Source organism: Heloderma suspectum, chromosome 15 (genome assembly GCF_057233095.1).
Source record: "Heloderma suspectum isolate Gila_16-S chromosome 15, 16-S_ref, whole genome shotgun sequence".
In the NCBI taxonomy this organism is placed as follows: Eukaryota; Metazoa; Chordata; class Lepidosauria; order Squamata; family Helodermatidae; genus Heloderma; species Heloderma suspectum.
In genome coordinates, this window is record NC_139472.1 from 12,311,769 (window position 1) to 12,330,055 (window position 18,287).

The following is an 18,287-nucleotide window of genomic DNA, read 5'->3' on the forward strand; positions in this document are numbered from 1 at the left end:
TCCCGTGAGTAGCAGAAGTTGCCATTGCCAGCAGGGGAGTCCCTGTTGGAGTAAAACTGCATTTGGCCCTCCGGTGGAAGAGGTTCAACACACCTGATCTACTCCCGGCTCAGTGCAAGATGTAGCAACGGCATCCCTGACAGGCGGCCATCTGGCCCAATCCCCTCAGCAAAAGAGAACCCACCACCTCCTGAGGCAGACCATTTGACAGCCCTCAGTACAGCATTCGGAAGTGTCTCCTCTAAGATTTAGCCAAAGCCTTCTTCCCCGCAACTTCCACTCTTTGGTTCGAGGCCAGCAAATGCTGGACCTCCTTTCCCGGTTGTGGCTTGTATATTCCAGGACCGCATCAGAAACGTTTCTCAGCCTTGTGGTGCCCTTACTCGAAGCACCCCATATTGCCTCCTTCCCCCACCTTTTCAAAACTAGCCCTTGGGGAATTCTGAGGGGTATGGCAAGGGTGAAGCACTGAAAGACCTGTGTTGTGAGTCAGGGGGTAATGGGTAACCCCAGCAAGTGGTGTTTGAATACCATGCTCTTCCCTGAACTGGATAAATCCCAGCAGCTGTGTCACTTCCCCCATCATCCAAGAGCCAAGCCACACGTTCAGGAAAACAACATGGTACAGTCCTGCTGGTACTGAATGCAGTCTTTAACATTCAGAGCCCTAAATGGCTTGGGGCAAGGTTTCCTGAAGGATCGCCTCCTCCCATATGTGCCTGCCTGGACCCTAAGATCATCCTCAGGGGTCCTTCTCCAGGAGCCCCCACCAAAGGAAGTGAGGTAGGTGGCTACCAGGAAGAGGGCCTTTTCTGCTGTGGCCCCCCGGCTGTGGAATGAGCTCCCTAGAGAGGTTCGCCAGGCACCTATGTCATACTCCTTCCAGCACCAGGTGAAAACTTTTTTATTCTCTCAGAATTTTAGCATTTTGGGTTCCTAATCTTTTAGCTCCGGCGTTTTAGACCTACATTGCTGCTAGGCTTTATTCTGGTTGTACTGTTATATTGTGGTTTTCAGCTTTCATATTTATATTTTATGCTGCGCTTTGTGGTTTTAATTTTTGTGAACCGCCCAGAGAGTGTCAGCTATTGGGCAGTATAGAAATGAAATGGATGAATTAATGAATAATTAAAAAAAAAAAAAACCTCCCTGCATGTAGAAATCTAACATGACAGGGAAAGGCCAGGACCATTTCCCCCTGACTTTGCGACCGGCAGTGTGCATCAGGCCTCTCTGAACTGCAGAATGCTCTTTTAATGTAGCCTAAATGTGGTGCTCAGCGACTGGGAGAGTAACCAATGCTGCACAATGTTCTCCCAGCTAGGAACTGGAAAAACAACAACACTACTCCCTTTTTGGAAACCTCCCCCCCAAAGCTCCTCCTCCTCTAAGTCTGAATTGAGCAAGAGGGTCTGTACAGTTGATTTATGCGATCGTTCCACAGAAGCTCCTTGCTGGGCCATCGGTGCTACTGCTGCTGGGCTGGGCTGTCCTGCCGAAGCCAGAAGAATCACTAACCGTAAGTGAGATTATCTAAACTGCTTCCCTGCCACTCCACTTCCTGCCTCACCATCCTCAGCCAATAATTGTGACTTCGATTTCTTTCTTTTCTGTGCACAATTCCCCTCGAGCATTATATTTAGTAGGAGATGCTGTAGGCTTAGAGGGAGCAACATTTCTTCTCTCTGGCAAATCCCCCAAGAACAGCACCCGCTCTTTCTCTGGACATAGGAAAGGAGAGTTCATTTGTCATCTTCCCCACTCTTTGTAATCCCAGGGTTATGAAAGGATCTGTTTCCGTTTAAAAGGTGCATCCACACAGCATGCTTGATGGGGAGTTTGGATGAACATCCGATGAAAATCCTACTCCCCGGGTGTGACATGAATTGATCTATTTGGGGCCCTTGATGGATCCCAAAGGCTGGTAGATGCAAGGCAGGGCTGGCATCAGCATATAAAATCCTGCTAATTTGGCTTCCAGGTATCAGTGTAGGGTGGGAAAGCTGCTACTAAGTTTTGCCCAGTGGTGTCGAGGTATTTGTTCAGGAGCAATCTCTGGAGGAGATTTTGAGAGAGGCCAAACAGAGTTTGGATAAGGCTTGTGAAATTTCTCTGGGAACTTCCACACACCCCTGGGGAAGTGTGAATTAGCAAAACCTGAGCTAATCGAGGTCTCTGAATTTCACCTCTAAACTCGTTCCGACTTGTGTCTGTATCAGATTGTGAACTTTGTTTTTTCCTTCCACAAATAACTCCATACATATTTTTGTGTGCAGTTTTCCAGATGGACGCATCAATTGTGCACATCTTTGAGATGTATGTAGTTTTCTCCCATTGCTTAAGTTGCATTTGTCCTCGTTTTTCAAAAGTTTGCATTTTGCAGTCATAGTATTCTCCTTCTGTGAATTGCTTTGCATGCTTGGACATGTACAGACTTCAACCACAGATTGCATTCAGGTCCGCATTCGGTTCTGGGAGGTGCAAACTGGGTAAATTCTGGAAAAAAATTTTTTTCACACATCCTTGGATTCCAGCACATCCCAGGAAAAGATATGTCTGGCTTTTCTGGGGATGCTTCTTCTTACCCCTGTGGCTTAGCCCGTGATGTCCAACTGCTCATCTGTGGAATCATTTTGACTGGCTGCTGATGAACTGGTTGCACACTGGCACAGGAGCGGAACTGTTTACAAAGCTTCTAATAAACTTTGTTTGATGAATGATTAAAAAAATAATAATAATCTACATTTTTAGATTCAGTTTTAATCTTTTCAATTCTATTCATCTTTGTTTGCTTTTTATTGTAATTCTGGAGTTTGCACACGTGCCTAGCTGATGCTTTCTTCTTAATTAAAGGCCTGTGAAATCCTTACTTCAGTTCCAGCTCCCTCCTCCACACAGCACCCCATATTACCTCCTTCTTCTCCCCATGTTCTGATATCAGCCCTGGGCCCCTGGGAGTTGTGTGTCTGTATGTTCAAGCACACGAAGCATTATAGAAGCATATTGCCTCCCCGCCCATGCCCCCACCCGACCCCTCAGTTCAGGACCCAGCTTTGGGAGGGGAACAATGTGTAACTTCTTTCAATACTGTGCCCTTTCTTGTACTGAATAATCCCATCTGCTGGGACTGTTGCCCATCAGTAATTCACGCCATCAGGAAACGCATGTGGTACAGTCCTGCTGGAGTCCCATCACTTCAGAATGCTTTCCGGTGCATGACTGGACACTCTCCCATTTAAAAAAAACTTCCTGCAAGTAGTAATCTAGCATGTCAGGATGAAAGCTAGGCAAGAACCATTCTCCTTGGTGTTAGATTTCCACAGGCCTGGAGGAGGGTGGTATTTTCTTCTTCTTTTCATGTGGAGGAATATTCCACGTGACTGATGCCACTATCACTATGCTGAAGTGGTACAGTTCCCTATTTCCCCCCCTGAAAGAATAGGTGTGAAATAAATCACAACAACCTGCTCTGCATTTTACTCCAACAGGGCTCCCCTACTGGCAGCTGCAACTTCTGCACCGATGGACAAAGCTCTCCAGGTTGCCTTTTGCATCTCCACCACTTTGCTTTTGCTTGGCAAACCTAACTGCGCAGGTGAGAAAAGAAAGCTCGCTCTTATCATGACATGCTCTTTATTTGTATGACAGTGGGGGCATAGTTCAGTGATAGAGCACATGCTTTCTAAACATAAGGGGCTCCCAGGTCCAAAGCCAGGCATCTCCAGTTAGAAGGTTCTTGGCTATCAGGGCTGGGAGTATTATCCTGCTTTCTGGATCTTTCTAGAACTGCCACCCTCTAGGACTGGACTAGATGGACCATGTGGTATGAGGCAGCTCCATCTAGTTGGTGTAGCCATAGCCCAGCGGTAGAGCATGTACTTTTCATGCAGGATGTCGTAGGTTCGATCCCTGGCATCTCGCGTAAAAAAGATGAGGTAACAGGTGATGGAAAAGACTCCCTTTTTTTGCTGGACAATTGCTGCCAGTCAAAGAGACCATACTGGACTCGATAGACCAATGCAAGTTGTATAGGGGTTTCCGAATGGCTACTGATTTTTTTAAAAATTGTTTGTTGTGCATTTCATGCTGTCTTTTGATGTACGGTCAGTTGTAAACCGCTCTGACTACCAAAGTAGAAGAATGGGATATTAATATTCATAATGATAGTGTTGTTGATGATGATATTACATGGTTAACATAGGAGTGGATCAAATGTAATCTTTGGAACAGACAGTTGCTCGCTTTGGCAGCCCTGCATATCGTCTTAAAACAAAGGAAGCATGCTCTCATTTTATTTTTTGCTTTGGGCATATTTTTCTTGCTCATATGAAATGAAATTGGTCGATCAATCAGTCAAAACTCATAGAACAAATTGGCTGAAGTTTTGTTCATTGGACGACCGCTGTATGCCATAGGCTGTAAAATGGCTGAACTAGTTTGCTGCTTGGTGTGAACAGTCCTAGGTGTAACCTGAAACCTGCATGAGGCCTAGCAGAGTCTAATCCATTTGCTCCTCTTCCTCTAATCCATTTGCCCCTCTTAAGGATCTGACAACACAGACCCCCACTCTGCTTTTTGTAACGTTTTACCTGATGAAGAGATCTGGAGATCTCAAAAGCTTGCCCACAGTTCGGTGTATTTGGGTTGGTCCTAATAATGATATTGCCTGATGGTGGATTTTGGATATTTTTTCTCATGGACTACCATGGCTTACAAATGGCATTGAATTGACCTTGAATCTGTCAGCAATGCACTTCTGCCTCCTCCTTTTCCTCATACTGCATTAGAACTTGAGTTTACCCAATGAAATTGATTGGCAATAAAATTGAGGCTGCCTGCAGGGGGATGTGATCACTGGAGTAGGAGGAGGCTAAAGTCTCTCCCACCCCCAGCAACCTTGACTGGGAGTACTGTTTCCCAACCACCATTAGTGGGGTCATAAGAACCTAAGAAGAGCCCTGCTGGATCGGACCAAGGGTCCATGTAGTCCACCACCTAGTCCTTATCCATCTAGTCCAGCATTCTGTTAAGAACCTAAGAAGAGCCCTGCTGGATCAGACCAAGGGTCCATCTAGTCCACCATCTAGTCCAGCATTCCGTTAAGGACATAAGAAGAGCCCTGCTGGATCGGACCAAGGGTCCATGTAGTCCATCATCTAGTCCTTATCCATCTAGTCCAGCAGCATTCTGTTAAGAACCTAAGGAGAGCCCTGCTGGATCAGACCAAGGGTCCATCTAGTCCACCATCTAGTCCTTATCCATCTAGTCCAGCATTCCTTTAAGGACATAAGAAGAGCTCTGCTGGATCGGACCAAGGGTCCATGTAGTCCACCATCTAGTCCCTATCCATCTACATAATGACAGCCCTGCTGGATCAGACCAAGGGTCCATCTAGTCCAGCATTCTGTTCACACAGTGACCAGCCAGCTGTCGACTGGGAACCCACAAGCAGGACATGACTGCAACAGCACCCTCCCGCCCATGTTCCCCGGCAACTGGTCCTGGCTTCAAAGGCTTCCTCCACCTCAGCTGACAGCAGGGCTAGAATAGCAATCTTTTCCCCACAGTCCAGCTGATCAGTGGGTCCTTGGGCTCATGGGCTGAAGGCTGCCCACCTGAACTAGATGGACTTCGCTGTGATCCAGCCAGGGCAAGTTTATGTTCTAGAGCCTCCATGAAAGTTTAGAAAATACATACTTGAATTTATCTATTGATTACATTTCTATACAACCCAGTAGCCGAAGCTCTCTGGACTGGCCAGTTCACAACAATTAAACAATATATAAATATAATGGACAGATTGATCTGCCTACTTACAAGGAAGCTCCTCCTCCTCCCATTCGTATCTAAATCAAGAGTTTTCATTAAAGAGAGTCCAGCTTCATTAGGGAGACTTAACAGCTTTAAATATATATATAAATTATACACTAGTCAGTCTAAATTCACATATCCAGATCTTATATACGTACATTTGCAGTCTTCTTTTGACCCAGTTTCCTCCCACAAATCCACATATTTGCTAGGGTTGCCACCATTTTTTCTGACGAGGCTCTTAACCTTTAACAACTGTGTGCAGGCAGAAATCCAACAGATGCAGTTTGGTCAGCATGGACTTTCAATGGTGAAGAACGCTTCGACTCTTGATTTTCTGCCCATCACGAATGCCCCCATGTTAAAAGAAAGGAAGGAAGAGAGGAAGAGAGGGAGGGAAGGAGGGAGGGAGGGAGGAAGAAAAAAGAACAGAACACCATAACCATCTCCCTGCATGTAAACAAAATCATCTCAAGGAGATGACTGGATTATGAATCTTCCAAAGTCAGGGAGGCTTTCACGTGGGGGAACACTGCCATTTAAAATCAGGGCTGGCCCATTACATTTTGCTGCATGAGGCAAAGGACGAGATGGGCGTCGTCCCCCCACCCTCCCTCCATGTACAGAAGTCAACTGGACTGGGAGCTGAATCCTACCGGAACGTTGCTGGTGTCCACCACCACCACCACAACTGAGGGTAGCAGGCAAGTGTTGGGGCACACACAGCTCTGTCCTCCAAAACCTCACCGCCACTCCCTGCCCACCCCCCAAGGCCAGCGTCAAGGGTAGAGCCCACACTCCAGTAGAGGCCTACTGACAAGAGCCCCCCGGACTTGCTCCTCCTCTTCACCCTTGCATCCTGCTGGTTCCCCTGCCTCTTGCTCTGGCCCAGACAAGGGTGGTGGTGGTGGTGAGGAGGAGCAGAAGATGCTGCGGCCTCCTTGCTCATTGACCTGTCAAGCATGCAAGTGGGAGCAATGATGGGAAACAGGATGAAGAGCAAGAGCAGCTGGTGACCATGGCGGTGAGAAGGTCGACCCACTGAGAGAGGGGACCCATGGAGGGTGTCTTGCCCAAAGGGCCTCCAAAACATGGAGCTGGCACAGTCACACACACCCCCAACCAGCATCTGCTGCCTTATTCTGCCTAATGGTAGGGACAGCCTTGCATGAAATGGCTTCCCTGCTGCCTCAGCAGGTTTTAAGTGGCTTTCAGAGGGGGTTGGACAAATTCCTGGAGGAGAAGGCTATCCATGGCTACTACTCTTGCTGGCTATGTGTTTCCTCCAGTAACAGAGGCAGTATGCCCATGTACACCAGTTGCTGGGGAACATGGGTGGGAGGGTGCTGTTGCGCTCATGCCCTGCTTGTGGGTTCCTGGTCAACAGCTGGTTGGCCGCTGTGTGAACAGAATGCTGGATTAGATGGACCCTTGGTCTGATCCAGCAGGGCTCTTCTCATGTTCTTAACAGAATGCTGGACTAGATGGATAAGGACTAGATGGTAGACTAGATGGACCCTTGGTCTGATCCAGCAGGGCTCTTCTCATGTTCTTAACAGAATGCTGGACTAGATGGATAAGGACTAGATGGTAGCCTAGATGGACCCTTGGTCTGATCCAGCAGGGCTCTTCTCATGTTCTTAACAGAATGCTGGACTAGATGGATAAGGACTAGATGGTAGACTAGATGGACCCTTGGTCTGATCCAGCAGGGCTCTTCTCATGTTCTTAACAGAATGCTGGACTAGATGGTAGACTAGATGGACCCTTGGTCTGATCCAGCAGGGCTCTTCTCATGTTCTTAATGGAATGCTGGACTAGATGGTAGACTAGATGGACCCTTGGTCTGATCCAGCAGGGCTCTTCTCATGTTCTTAACAGAACGCTGGACAAGATAGATAGGGAGTATATGGTGGACTAGGTGGACGCTTGGTCTGATCCAGCAGGGCTCTTCTTATGTTCTTATGTTAAGTGGCACAGTTTCAAGAGGGCTGTATTACTTTATTTATTTATTTATTTATTTTTGAACATGCCAGTGGCCACTCAGAGTTGATACTTTGATATTTGCAGTCACTCAAATCCTATTCTGCAAAACCAAAACTCAAGGGCTGGTTTAAGTCTGCGTTGTTTTGCTTTTTCAGGTCTGAACTTGACCTAAAGTCAAGTGTTGAAGACTTTATTATTCGATTCGTAATTTCAAAGCTAAGCTCTTGCTTAGCTTGATGACAGAGAACTTAAGGCTTTGAGCGGTGGGGGGTGGGGAGGTAAAATCCAGTATAATCAGAAAGCTAGAAACAAAAAGGGAAAGAGAGACTATGGTAGGAAAAGACTCTCCAGTGGTGGTGACCTGCAAGGTCTGTTCAATGTTTGTTTTCTTGCCTGAGATCCACATGGCCTACACGTGCAATGAGTGCAAGATGATTACACTGTTAGAAGAAAAAGTAAGGGGCCTGGAGCAGTGAGTGTCGATGACAGAGAAGTTAAGGCTTTGCGTGGTTGGGGGGAAGGTAAAATCTGCTGGCAGCAACTGCTTTGAGCAGGTCTGATTGACAAATCATCTTTATTAACTCTCCTCACCCTGCAAAAGGGAGACTTTTTCAGGGATGTTTATGCCAAGGAGCTGCGGTCTTGCAAGCAGCTGAGCTTTGGTTGATTGGCTTAGGTTTTGCAAAGCTTATTTCAATGTGCTTGCAGAGAAGTTGTCTTGCAAGGTGTTTTCCTTTAATCTAGCAAGTTCGTGGGAAACTTTCCATAGTTGCAATTTCATTCACACTTACTTACTTACTTATTTATATTAAAAAATATCTGGGATGTTTGAACTTTGGAAAAGAGGGGAAAAACTGGGCAATCAAGATTTTGACAAATGTGAGAGAAGTATCAGCTTTTAAATTGGACAGGTCTGGCTTAGTTGGCATTTCCCAGAATTTAAAGGCTGTTTTTGTTCAGTGTGCTGGAGATGTTCTTGGAGCCTGACTTTAAATTTTACCCCACGGAGGAGCTCCCTCCCTTTCCCTGTTCCTTTCCTCTTGTCCTGGGGGTTGTGGCTGTTCTTAAATCAAATGACAACGCTTGCTATTTGTTTGACTGGCCTTTGCCAAGATGTTCTGTGAAGGAAGAGGGAATTGGAAGTTTGCCAGGGTGAGGAAGACAAAGATAGCCAAGGCTGTTTGCATTGTACCGACCTAGTTGTTGGTTGCCTTGTGTGCTCTCCACCAGATTCCACTGCACATACAACCGTGTGTAGTGATGGGTGAACAGCTGCAATCCTATCTAGAAAAAAGCTAATTTAGCCACAGTGATACATGGCTTGATTATGGCCAGGTTAGATTACTGTAATGCATTCTACATGGGGCTGCCCTTGAAGACAATTCAGAAACTGCACTGGTACAGAATGTAGTAGCTCAAGCACTTGTGGGAGCTAGGCGCTTGGATCCTATTACTCTTATTCTGCATCATTTACATTGGATGCCTATTAGCTTCTAGGTCCAATTCCACGCTGAGGGCCAGCATGGTGTAGTGGTGAGAGCGTTGGACTGGGAGCTGGGAGATCCGGGTTCTAGCCCCCACTCAGCCGTGGAAGCTCACTGGGCGACTTCGGGCCAGTCACAGACTCTCAGCCCAACCTACCTCACAGGGTTGTTGTTGTGAGGATAAAATGGAGAGGAGGAGGATAACGTAAGCCGCCTTAGGTTCCTTGCAAAAGAAAAATAGGCGGGATAGAAATGCAATAGATTAAATCAATCAATCAATCAATCCATGGTGCTGATTTTGGCCTTTAAAGCCCTAAATGGTTTGGGACCACATCATTTGAAGGACTGCCTACACATGTTTGAGCCTGCCGAAGCACGAAGAGCAACCTCAGACCAAGCAAAAGCCATGAGGCTCGTGGCTACAAGCAAAAGGGCTTTCTCAGTGGTGGCCCCAACCCTTTGGAACTTCCTCCCCCGGAAGACATGTATGGCCTCATCTCTGCTGGCGTTTGAATAAATCCTGAAGATGCATTTATTCCAGTCTGCATTTGGAGCTTAAAAATAATTAGCTACTGGTGTGTGTGTGTGTTTAACTGTAATGGTAAATTAATGTTTTTGTAGTAATGCAAGTTGCCTTTTGAAGGTGGGTTCTTTATTTATTTAAAATAAGCAAGTCTGCTAGCATTTTAGAAATGGCCTTTTGAAGAGGAGGAGATAAATATGTAAAGGACCACTCTATCAGTGGCTGTTAAGAATCTCTCCCAAAAGCTCAGCCTCCATTTCCAGAAAAAAATGGTACAATTGGAGCTGTCACTGAACTTTCATCTCAAGGTGCAATTGGGTACGTGGAATTTCTCCAGAAAGCTCTGCACAATTTGCTTGCTTGCTCTTTACACATGAATTCCATTTTTTCACCCCACCCTCTAGGTAGCTTGAGGCGCCAATGCACCCTTAGATCGTTGCTGGATTTGGCCTAAAGCCAAATTCAAAGTAAATTTAGAGGGTTCCTCTTCAAATAGAAACCTCACTGTCTCTTAGGCCCCATCTACACGAGCCTTTTACTCGGGGGGGGGCTGCGAGTTGAGGTCCCTCGGGACAGACGACGCAGCTGCCACTTCGCCGCCATCCATGGTTTTCTCCCGGAAAATGTGGATTTCCAAGGAGGCGTTTTGCTGCAATGTTTTTTGTTTGCTGCGGGTTTCCCCGCAGTTGTGAGCCGTCTGTCCCTTCCCTAAACTGACTTCGCATTTTGCAGTGGGCGCACTGTAGGCGTGCGTAGTGCTTGCAGCTCTCGGTGACACCCCTTTATTCCCCCCCCGTCCCTTCGCAGCTGCGCAGTTACAGAGGCACAGAGGGGCGTTTCCATTTATTTAATCCCACTTCCACACATTTTTGCAGCTTTGTACCTTTGCAATGGTTGCTTTTGGACTCAGTGCCCAAGGGCCGGGGGTCCTTGGAGGAGGACCAACTTCGCTCCGGCCACCATTTTGGAGCGATGGGTAGGCACGTGCCGCTCACGCTTGTGAGTGCGAACCATCGTAAGAGTCTCAGGCTGGGGAACTGACAAACAGATAGTGTGGAAATGAAGGAGCATGGAACACCACCTTTTACCTAATGAGGGACAGAAAGACACAACAGAGCCCCTAAAATACAAACCAGCCACTGAAGTGTCACACCCCCATGCTCACAGGACTGCACAACTGTGCATTGGCAAAAAAAAAAAAAAGGGCACGGGGGCGTCTGTTAGGGAAGAGTGCAGTAAATCATGAGTGTATCCCAGCAGAAGGGCCGCGGTGGCTTAGTGGTTAAGACGCTGAACTGCAGACTGGAAGGTCAGCAGGTCAGCAGTTCGAGACCCGAGTGCCGCGTGACGGAGTGAGCTCCCGTCTTCAGTCCCAGCTTCTGCCAACCTAGCAGTTCGAAAGCAAGAAATTGCAAGTAGATAAATAGGTACCGCTTCGGCGGGAAAGGTAACAGCGTTCCGTGCACCTCGGTGTTCAGTCATGCCTGCCACATGACCACGGAAGCGTCTTCGGACAGCGCTGGCTCTTCGGCTTAGAAATGGGGATGAGCACCGCACCCTAGAGTCAGACATGACTGGTTGGGGACACCTTTACCTTTTTATCCCAGGAGAAGCTAATCTGAAGCTGAAATGCTGCGCAGTTGCGACGGAGTAAAGGGTGAAAGTGGTGCCATGTAGACGGGGCCTCAGTGATAGATATGAACTAGCTACATCTGGATTGATGGGCACTTCTCCACTATTTCTTTGTCATATGAATTAACACAGTAAGCCCAGGCAGGGAGGGAATCAATTATGCAGAAATGAACACACAAAATGAACCTGAAACCAAGCAACTTCTGATTTCTAAACAATGAGGGCAAATCCCCTTCACTAGCTGGATATTAACAGTCCGCATAGAAATTTCCTTGGAGTCTACCTGTTTCTGCTTCCTTCTTCTCCTCTTTTTCCTACCACCCCGACCGATCTCTTCCCTTCTTGCACATTCTTCTCCCTCAACTTCCTCACTATTGTGTGTCAGGGTTGGATCGGAGCCCAGAGAGCCCCAAAGCAGTTCTGATTCTGAGGAAGAGATAGAAACCATGGGAGAGGAACCTGCGCGTTTCAGAGGAGCAGCCAGGGGGAGAGCCCCTCCTGGTACACGTTCCTGAGAATGATAGTGACCCTGGCAGGGAGAGGGAGGCGCAACAGCAGTTTCTGGATGCTAGGCGCTGGCGCAACGTCAAGCGGGAGATGGCGGGCGCTGAGAGGAGGTGCTCAGCCCGCTTGGCGCAACGGCAACAGCAGCGTCCCGATGCCCCACGGGAAAAGGGTGAACTCTCTCCTCCCAGCCCATAAGTACAGAGGTTTCCCACCTTCCCCTCCAAATGGAGATCAACTGATTCATAAAGTTAGAACCCCCGAGTAGGCAGGTCTCTTAAGTCTCACTCGTAGGATCAAGCAATTAGCATCTGTAAGCGTCATTAGGTTGAATGGTAATAAATTGATTCTGGCTACCTGAGGATTTCAGAAAGCGGAAGGGGTGACCTCCTGACATTGTGATCACCAACTGACTTCCACCTTGCCTTGATTTCCCTTTGCCTTCTATTCACCTTCTATGTACACCCCATATTCCATAACCTCACACAAACATTGGAAGGATTTTGAGGCAAGCTAGAAGAGTTTTGTCAAGACTGGTAACATTTCTCACCCTATTCCATCCACCAGATGTCAGGGAGGGAAAGGAGGGACTCTGACAACTGGGAATGTATATTGCCTTTACACCTTGCTTGTAAATTTCCCTGAGGTGAATTTTCCTGGGGTGAATTTCCCTGAGGTGTCCAACTGGCCACAGCCAGAGTCTGCAACACACAGGATGGCAAATTGCACATTTTTGTGATTTTGTTGTGGGCCCCAAGATGGCCTCTCGTCCCTGAGTCTTGAGCCTGCTTTGGGATTTCAGCTCACACACTGTACTACTCATGGTTGTTATTCTACCTTGTGTCCCCTTTCTTCGTGGCACTTGTTCGGAGCTTCTAACAAAAAGGTCTGCGTCGGATTTGGGTGCTGCACAAATGTCGCTGTCACGAACTTTGGGTCACTGCTGCCATTCGATTATTTACGGCCTCTTTCAGGAGGTTGGTGTGCAGTTTTTGTGTGTGTAGTTTTGTTTTGTTTTGAGCTCGGAGGCATCTTCGACAATGGTGCTTTGAGCAGCCCCCATCCTGTGCCCGCAGCGGGGGTGCTGAAGGCTTCAATGGAGCCACTTGTTTCCTTCCAAGGCTCCCGCGCAGGTCTTCAGAAAGGAGGCCGAAGGAACTCCCGCTGGCTCAAACGGGCAGATACTGAATGGGAACAAGAGGCCTCTTTTCAGCGGTTCCCCAGCTCCCATGGAGAGCTGCCGTGGTGTGGGTAAAAGCCCCTTTTGTTGAGGGATAATTTAGAGTTTAGCCCAAGACAGAAGAGGCAAAATTGATGAACTTTTTTTTAAAATTATAAACAGTGTAAAAAAAAGAGACAGAGCTTTCCATTGGCCAGAATTCTGGAATGTCCTTGTATTTCTGCTAAGCAGGATGGTATTTTGATTCTCCTTGGTTGTTGTTGTTGTTGTTGTTCAGTCGTTAAGTTGTGTCCAACTCTTCATGACCCCGTGGACCATAGCACGCCAGGCCTTCCTGTCCTCCGCTCTCTCCCGGAGTGTGCTCAAATTCATATTCATTGCATCGGTGATGCTATCTAGCCATCTCATCCTCTGCTGTCTCCTTCTCCTTTTGCCTTCAATCTTTCTCAGCATCAGGGTCTTTTCCAGTGACTTTCCTCTTCACATTAGGTGGCCAAAATATTTGAGCTTCAGCTTCAGTATCTGTCCTCCTTCCAATGAGTACTCAGGGTTGATTTCCTTTAGGATTGATTGATTTGACCTCCTTGCAGTCCAGGGGACTCGTAAGAGTCTTCTCCAGCACCACAGTTCGAAAGCATCAATTCTCCTGCGCTCAGCCTTCCATATAGTCCAGCTCTCACAGCCATACATTACTACTGGGAAAACCATAGCTTTGATTATGCGGACCTTTGTCGGCAAGGTGATGTCTCTGCTTCTTACTATGCTGTCTAGGTTTGCCATAGCTTTCCTCCCAAGGAGCAAGCATCTTTTAATTTCATGGCTACAGTCACTGTCTGCGGTGATCTTGGAGCTCAAGAAAATAAAATCTGTCACTGCTTCCATTTCTTCCCCTTCCATATGCCAGGAAGTGATGGGGCCAGATGCCATGATCTTCATTTTTTTAATGTTGAGTTTCAAACCAGCTTTTGCACTCTCCTCTTTCACCCTCAACAAGAGGCTCTTGAGATCCTCTTCGCTTTCTGCCATTAGGGTGGTATCGTCTGCGTATCTGAGGTTATTGATAATTCTCCCGGCAATCTTAATTCCGACCTGTGATTCATCCAACCCGGCATTTCTCATGATGTACTCTGCATATAAGTTAAATAAGCAAGGTGACAATATGCAGCCTTGTCGTACTCCTTTCCCAATTTTGAACCAATCAGTTGTTCCATGTCCGGTTCTTACTGTTGCTTCTTGACCCTCGTACAGTTTCTCAGGAGATAGGTAAGGTGGTCTGGTACTCCCATCTCTTTAAGAATTTGCCACAGTTTGTTGTGATCCACACAATCAAAGGCTTTCGCGTAGTCAATGAAGCAGAAATAGACGTTTTTCTGGAATTCTCTTGCTTTCTCCATGATCCAGCGAATGTTGGCGATTTGATCTCTAGTTCCTCTGCCTCTTCGGAACCCAGCTTGTACTTCCGGTAGTTCTCGGTTCACATACTGCTGAAGCCTAGCTTGTAGGATCTCCTTGGTAAATACTACTTATAATGATGGTGGCAAAAAGCAACAACTGATTTTCAAGATAGAAATCGTTGTTTACCTATGTAGCCTGCTAGATCCCTGCCCACTTGACTCAGTCCAACCTTAGTCTTCCTTCTACTTTCAAAGGGGGATGGGTCTAAACATCTCTCACTATATCAGTGCTAGCTCCTGTTGTTCAGTAGAAGGCAAGATGGTGGTGAAGGAACATAGGAAGGTGCCTTCTATCAGGTCAGATGCTTTGTCCAGCTAGCTCAGTATCAGGGCTGGCCATAGACCCAATGGTGCTCCAGGTGAGACAGGCCTCCTTCAGGTGGAGGGCTCGTAGTGCCACCTACCAGAATTCCATCTTCCTTTCTTTAATGGATTTTCTGCAGTAAGGAAACAGATGGAAGAAGCGGATGGGAAACGTGGGAGGTTTGCGAGTGGAAGACGTCACCGTCTCGCTCCAGTCCCTGTAAAATTCTGCAAACGAGGCAGAGTGACGGCACAATAAAAGCCTCTTCTGGAAGCAACGTTGTTCAGCTTCTGAATACCTTTGCTTTGCATCACATTTGTAGTCATTTCATGACTTCAAGACGCAACCTGCATGCATGCTGTCATATAACATTTGCACACACTAGCATCCGTAAATTGGTATTTATCTGTGCCACATGAACTGTTCGCAGTATCTGTTTCAGCTGTTGATTAATTATCCCATGACATGCATCCCCCAAGCATCCCCCGCCCCAAGCCCAGTAACTCCCGTGGTCGGTTGCCCTATATTGTCTACTCTAACTGGCTTTCCAAGGCCTCAGACAGAGAAGTGTTTTTCTCATCCCTTGTTACCTGCTTCTTTCAGCGGGAGATGACTGGGATTGAAAGTGGGACCATTTGTGTGCAAAGCAGGTGATCTACCACGGAGCCACGGTGCCTCCCATAAAGACACAGCTGCTCAACAGAGGAAGCGGCCTTATACCAAGTCCAGCTACTTGCTGATGCTGGGCGCTCCTTCTGGTGGGTTCATGATGGCAGTCACTAGACTTGAGAAGCTGCCGCCATTTTGAATTTCCCAAAGCGGCCCAGAGCAATGCTATGTCAGGGCATTGTGGGAAATTTTAAAATGGCAGGAGGCTTGCATTGGCCTACCATGGATTGTGGCACTGGTGTTGCCCTTTGTAAGGCCATTGGGCCAGGGAAATTATGAGAGGGGCCCAGCCGATGGTTCTCCCTCACACTTGAAGCCTGCCCCGTGAGGGAGACATAGCTAAGGGACTCTAACAGAGAATTCTCAGCCTTGGCAGCAAATTGTAATTCCAGGGTTCTTGGAAGGTGGCAGGGGGAGGAGAAAAGCCACATCAGTTAAATTCATACAGGAACCAATATACATATATCTTAGTGACCATAACCATTTTATTGTTTTATTTTATTTTTTGTTATGCCATTATCTCTGGTTAAACAAACCAAAATGTGTAGGTTTGTTTGTTGAGATTTCAGCGGTGTGCATACCAGTGTTTCAGTCAATCAAACTTTATTTGAGACAATTTACCCCCATTACCTTCCCAAATTAGCAACAGAGGAAATTGGCCCTTGATAACAAGTCAGCCCCTTGATCCATCTAGTTCAGTATTGCCTTTGACTGGTTATGGCTCCCCAGGGTTTTAGATACAAGTCTTTCTCAGCCATACAGGCAATCTCCTGGGACACCTGTCCCACAATGCCTGGCTCTGAGGAAGGACCCCCTCAGAGCCAGGCATTTGGGACTGGCCATGGCTGGCTCTCTGAAGAGAGCCCAGGCAATGACAGTGGGGTGAAGGGTGGGACATGGCGACAAGGGGTTGGATGCAAGGCGGCAGTGGCTGGAGTGACGGGGACAACAATGGGGTGCTGGTGCCAGAAATGGGGGGGGGCATTGGTGCATGTATCGTCTCCCTCCTCAGGAAGTGGGAGAGCTTGTACCAGCCCTATTCCTAGGATACTCTGCCACTGACCTTAAAGTGGATGTTCTTGAGCAAACAAACTTGTAAGGGAGACTAGGACAAGAAACTCTTGAGTCAACAGGTTCATCAACAAGTTCCGTTCTACCTGATGTTGCCTGAATCAGGATGAAGGGTTTTTTTAAAAAAAAATATTGCACTACATGTGTTAATTAACTTGCCCAATGCCAGGATGTTTGTGTTCTCAGCAACAACTATTTTGTGAATGGCCACCATTAAGAATATAGTTGTCATCATGGGCCATACTTTCTGTGCTTCATTTCCCTCTTCTGTCACTGTTTACAACACTCCTGACCAGGATAGCACTTCATGCATCCGATGAAGTGGACTGTAGTTCATGAAAGCTTATGCTGTAATAAATGTGTTAATTTTGAAGGTGCTACAAGACTCTTTGTTGTTTCTGCTACGACAGATTAACATGGTTTACCCCTTTAGCAATTAGTTGTCAATGTTATATCTGTATATACGTCATACATCTTTACAAATTATTTAGAGAAATCACAAACAATAAGATGATGAACAATATCTTTTTTTTTTAATCTTTGCTCATTGTTTTATAAATGCTGCCAGTTAGAGTGGACAATCCTGAGCTAGATCACAGATGCATAACCTCCAGCCTGCAGGCCTAATGCGGCCTGCAGAGATTCTGAATCTGGCCTGCGGAGCCTCCTTCGATTCCTCCAAGCCCCAGCCCCTGAAGGTGTCCACACGGTTATGTCCTATCTAAGATTGGAGATCACAGCAGGGATGTAGGTGGCCGGGGCCACTCCCAATGCCTGCCACATCCCTTTCTCCATACACAAAGAAATGTGAAAATGGATGTATGGCAATGATGTCATCTGCCCCAAAGAGCGCCTAGCGGGGGGCAATTCCCCACCCGAGATTAATTCTGCATCCCTAGGCTGGATGGACAAATAATCTCACCTGGTATAAAGCCGTTCCTGATGTCTACTGACCCTAATATCCATGTATCTACATTGTAGGTTTGGGGGAGTTGCAGGATGATGGACCCACCATGGTGGCTGCAATACCATAATAATGCACTGGTTTTTGTTTTGTACTTTCAGGTGCTACTGAGGATGGAGATTCCATCAGCAAGGTGCGTATCCACATCTCTGGGCATGTTAGTGATGTCTGGAGTTAATTTTGATTGCCAGTGTTCATTGTTAAGTGAGAACACAGATAGTGAGGACCTTCTGCTTGCATCCATGCATAAAGAGAGAGAGAGAGAGAGAGAGAGAGAGAGAGAATGTTCCTAGCCATGATAGGAGGAAGATGTTGATGTCCATAGTCTTGTATAACTTGCAAGTAGGGATGTTGGAGGAATCCATCCAGGGGTGGACCTCACCAAGCTTTCATCAGTTCGGCCCCCCAGACTTCAGCTCGCATCCCCACAAGCTGGCCCGACCTGATCAAGTCAGGCCAAACTCACAGTTTTTCCAATTTTGCGTTTTTTGTAAATAGAAAGTTGTGCAAATTATAGCTGCAATTTGGGCAAATTGTGCAAAGTATGGCTGGAATTTGCGTAAATTTGCAGCTGCAATTTGTGCAACTTTGTATTTATGAAAAAAAAACTGGAAAAGGTTCCTGGATTTTGGGAACCCCTCATGTCAGCTTTCAAATGCAAGCTGATCAGGCTGTGGGAATCTGTCAGGCCCCCAAAGGGCCAGA

The 18,287-nt window shown here is 47.0% G+C and overlaps 1 protein-coding gene across 1 annotated transcript in view; it reads left to right on the top strand.

The window, feature by feature from the left end:
- Positions 1-1,389: 1,389 nt before the first annotated feature.
- Positions 1,390-18,287, top strand: part of LOC146335349 (putative glutamate receptor) — a 36,039-nt gene continuing 19,141 nt past the window's right edge. The window contains exons 1-3 of the mRNA XM_084821987.1: positions 1,390-1,519; positions 3,489-3,595; positions 17,684-17,715. Of these exons, the coding sequence (XP_084678113.1) occupies positions 3,523-3,595; positions 17,684-17,715 (105 nt within the window). The 5' untranslated portion in view covers positions 1,390-1,519; positions 3,489-3,522. The remainder of the gene's footprint in view (positions 1,520-3,488; positions 3,596-17,683; positions 17,716-18,287) is intronic.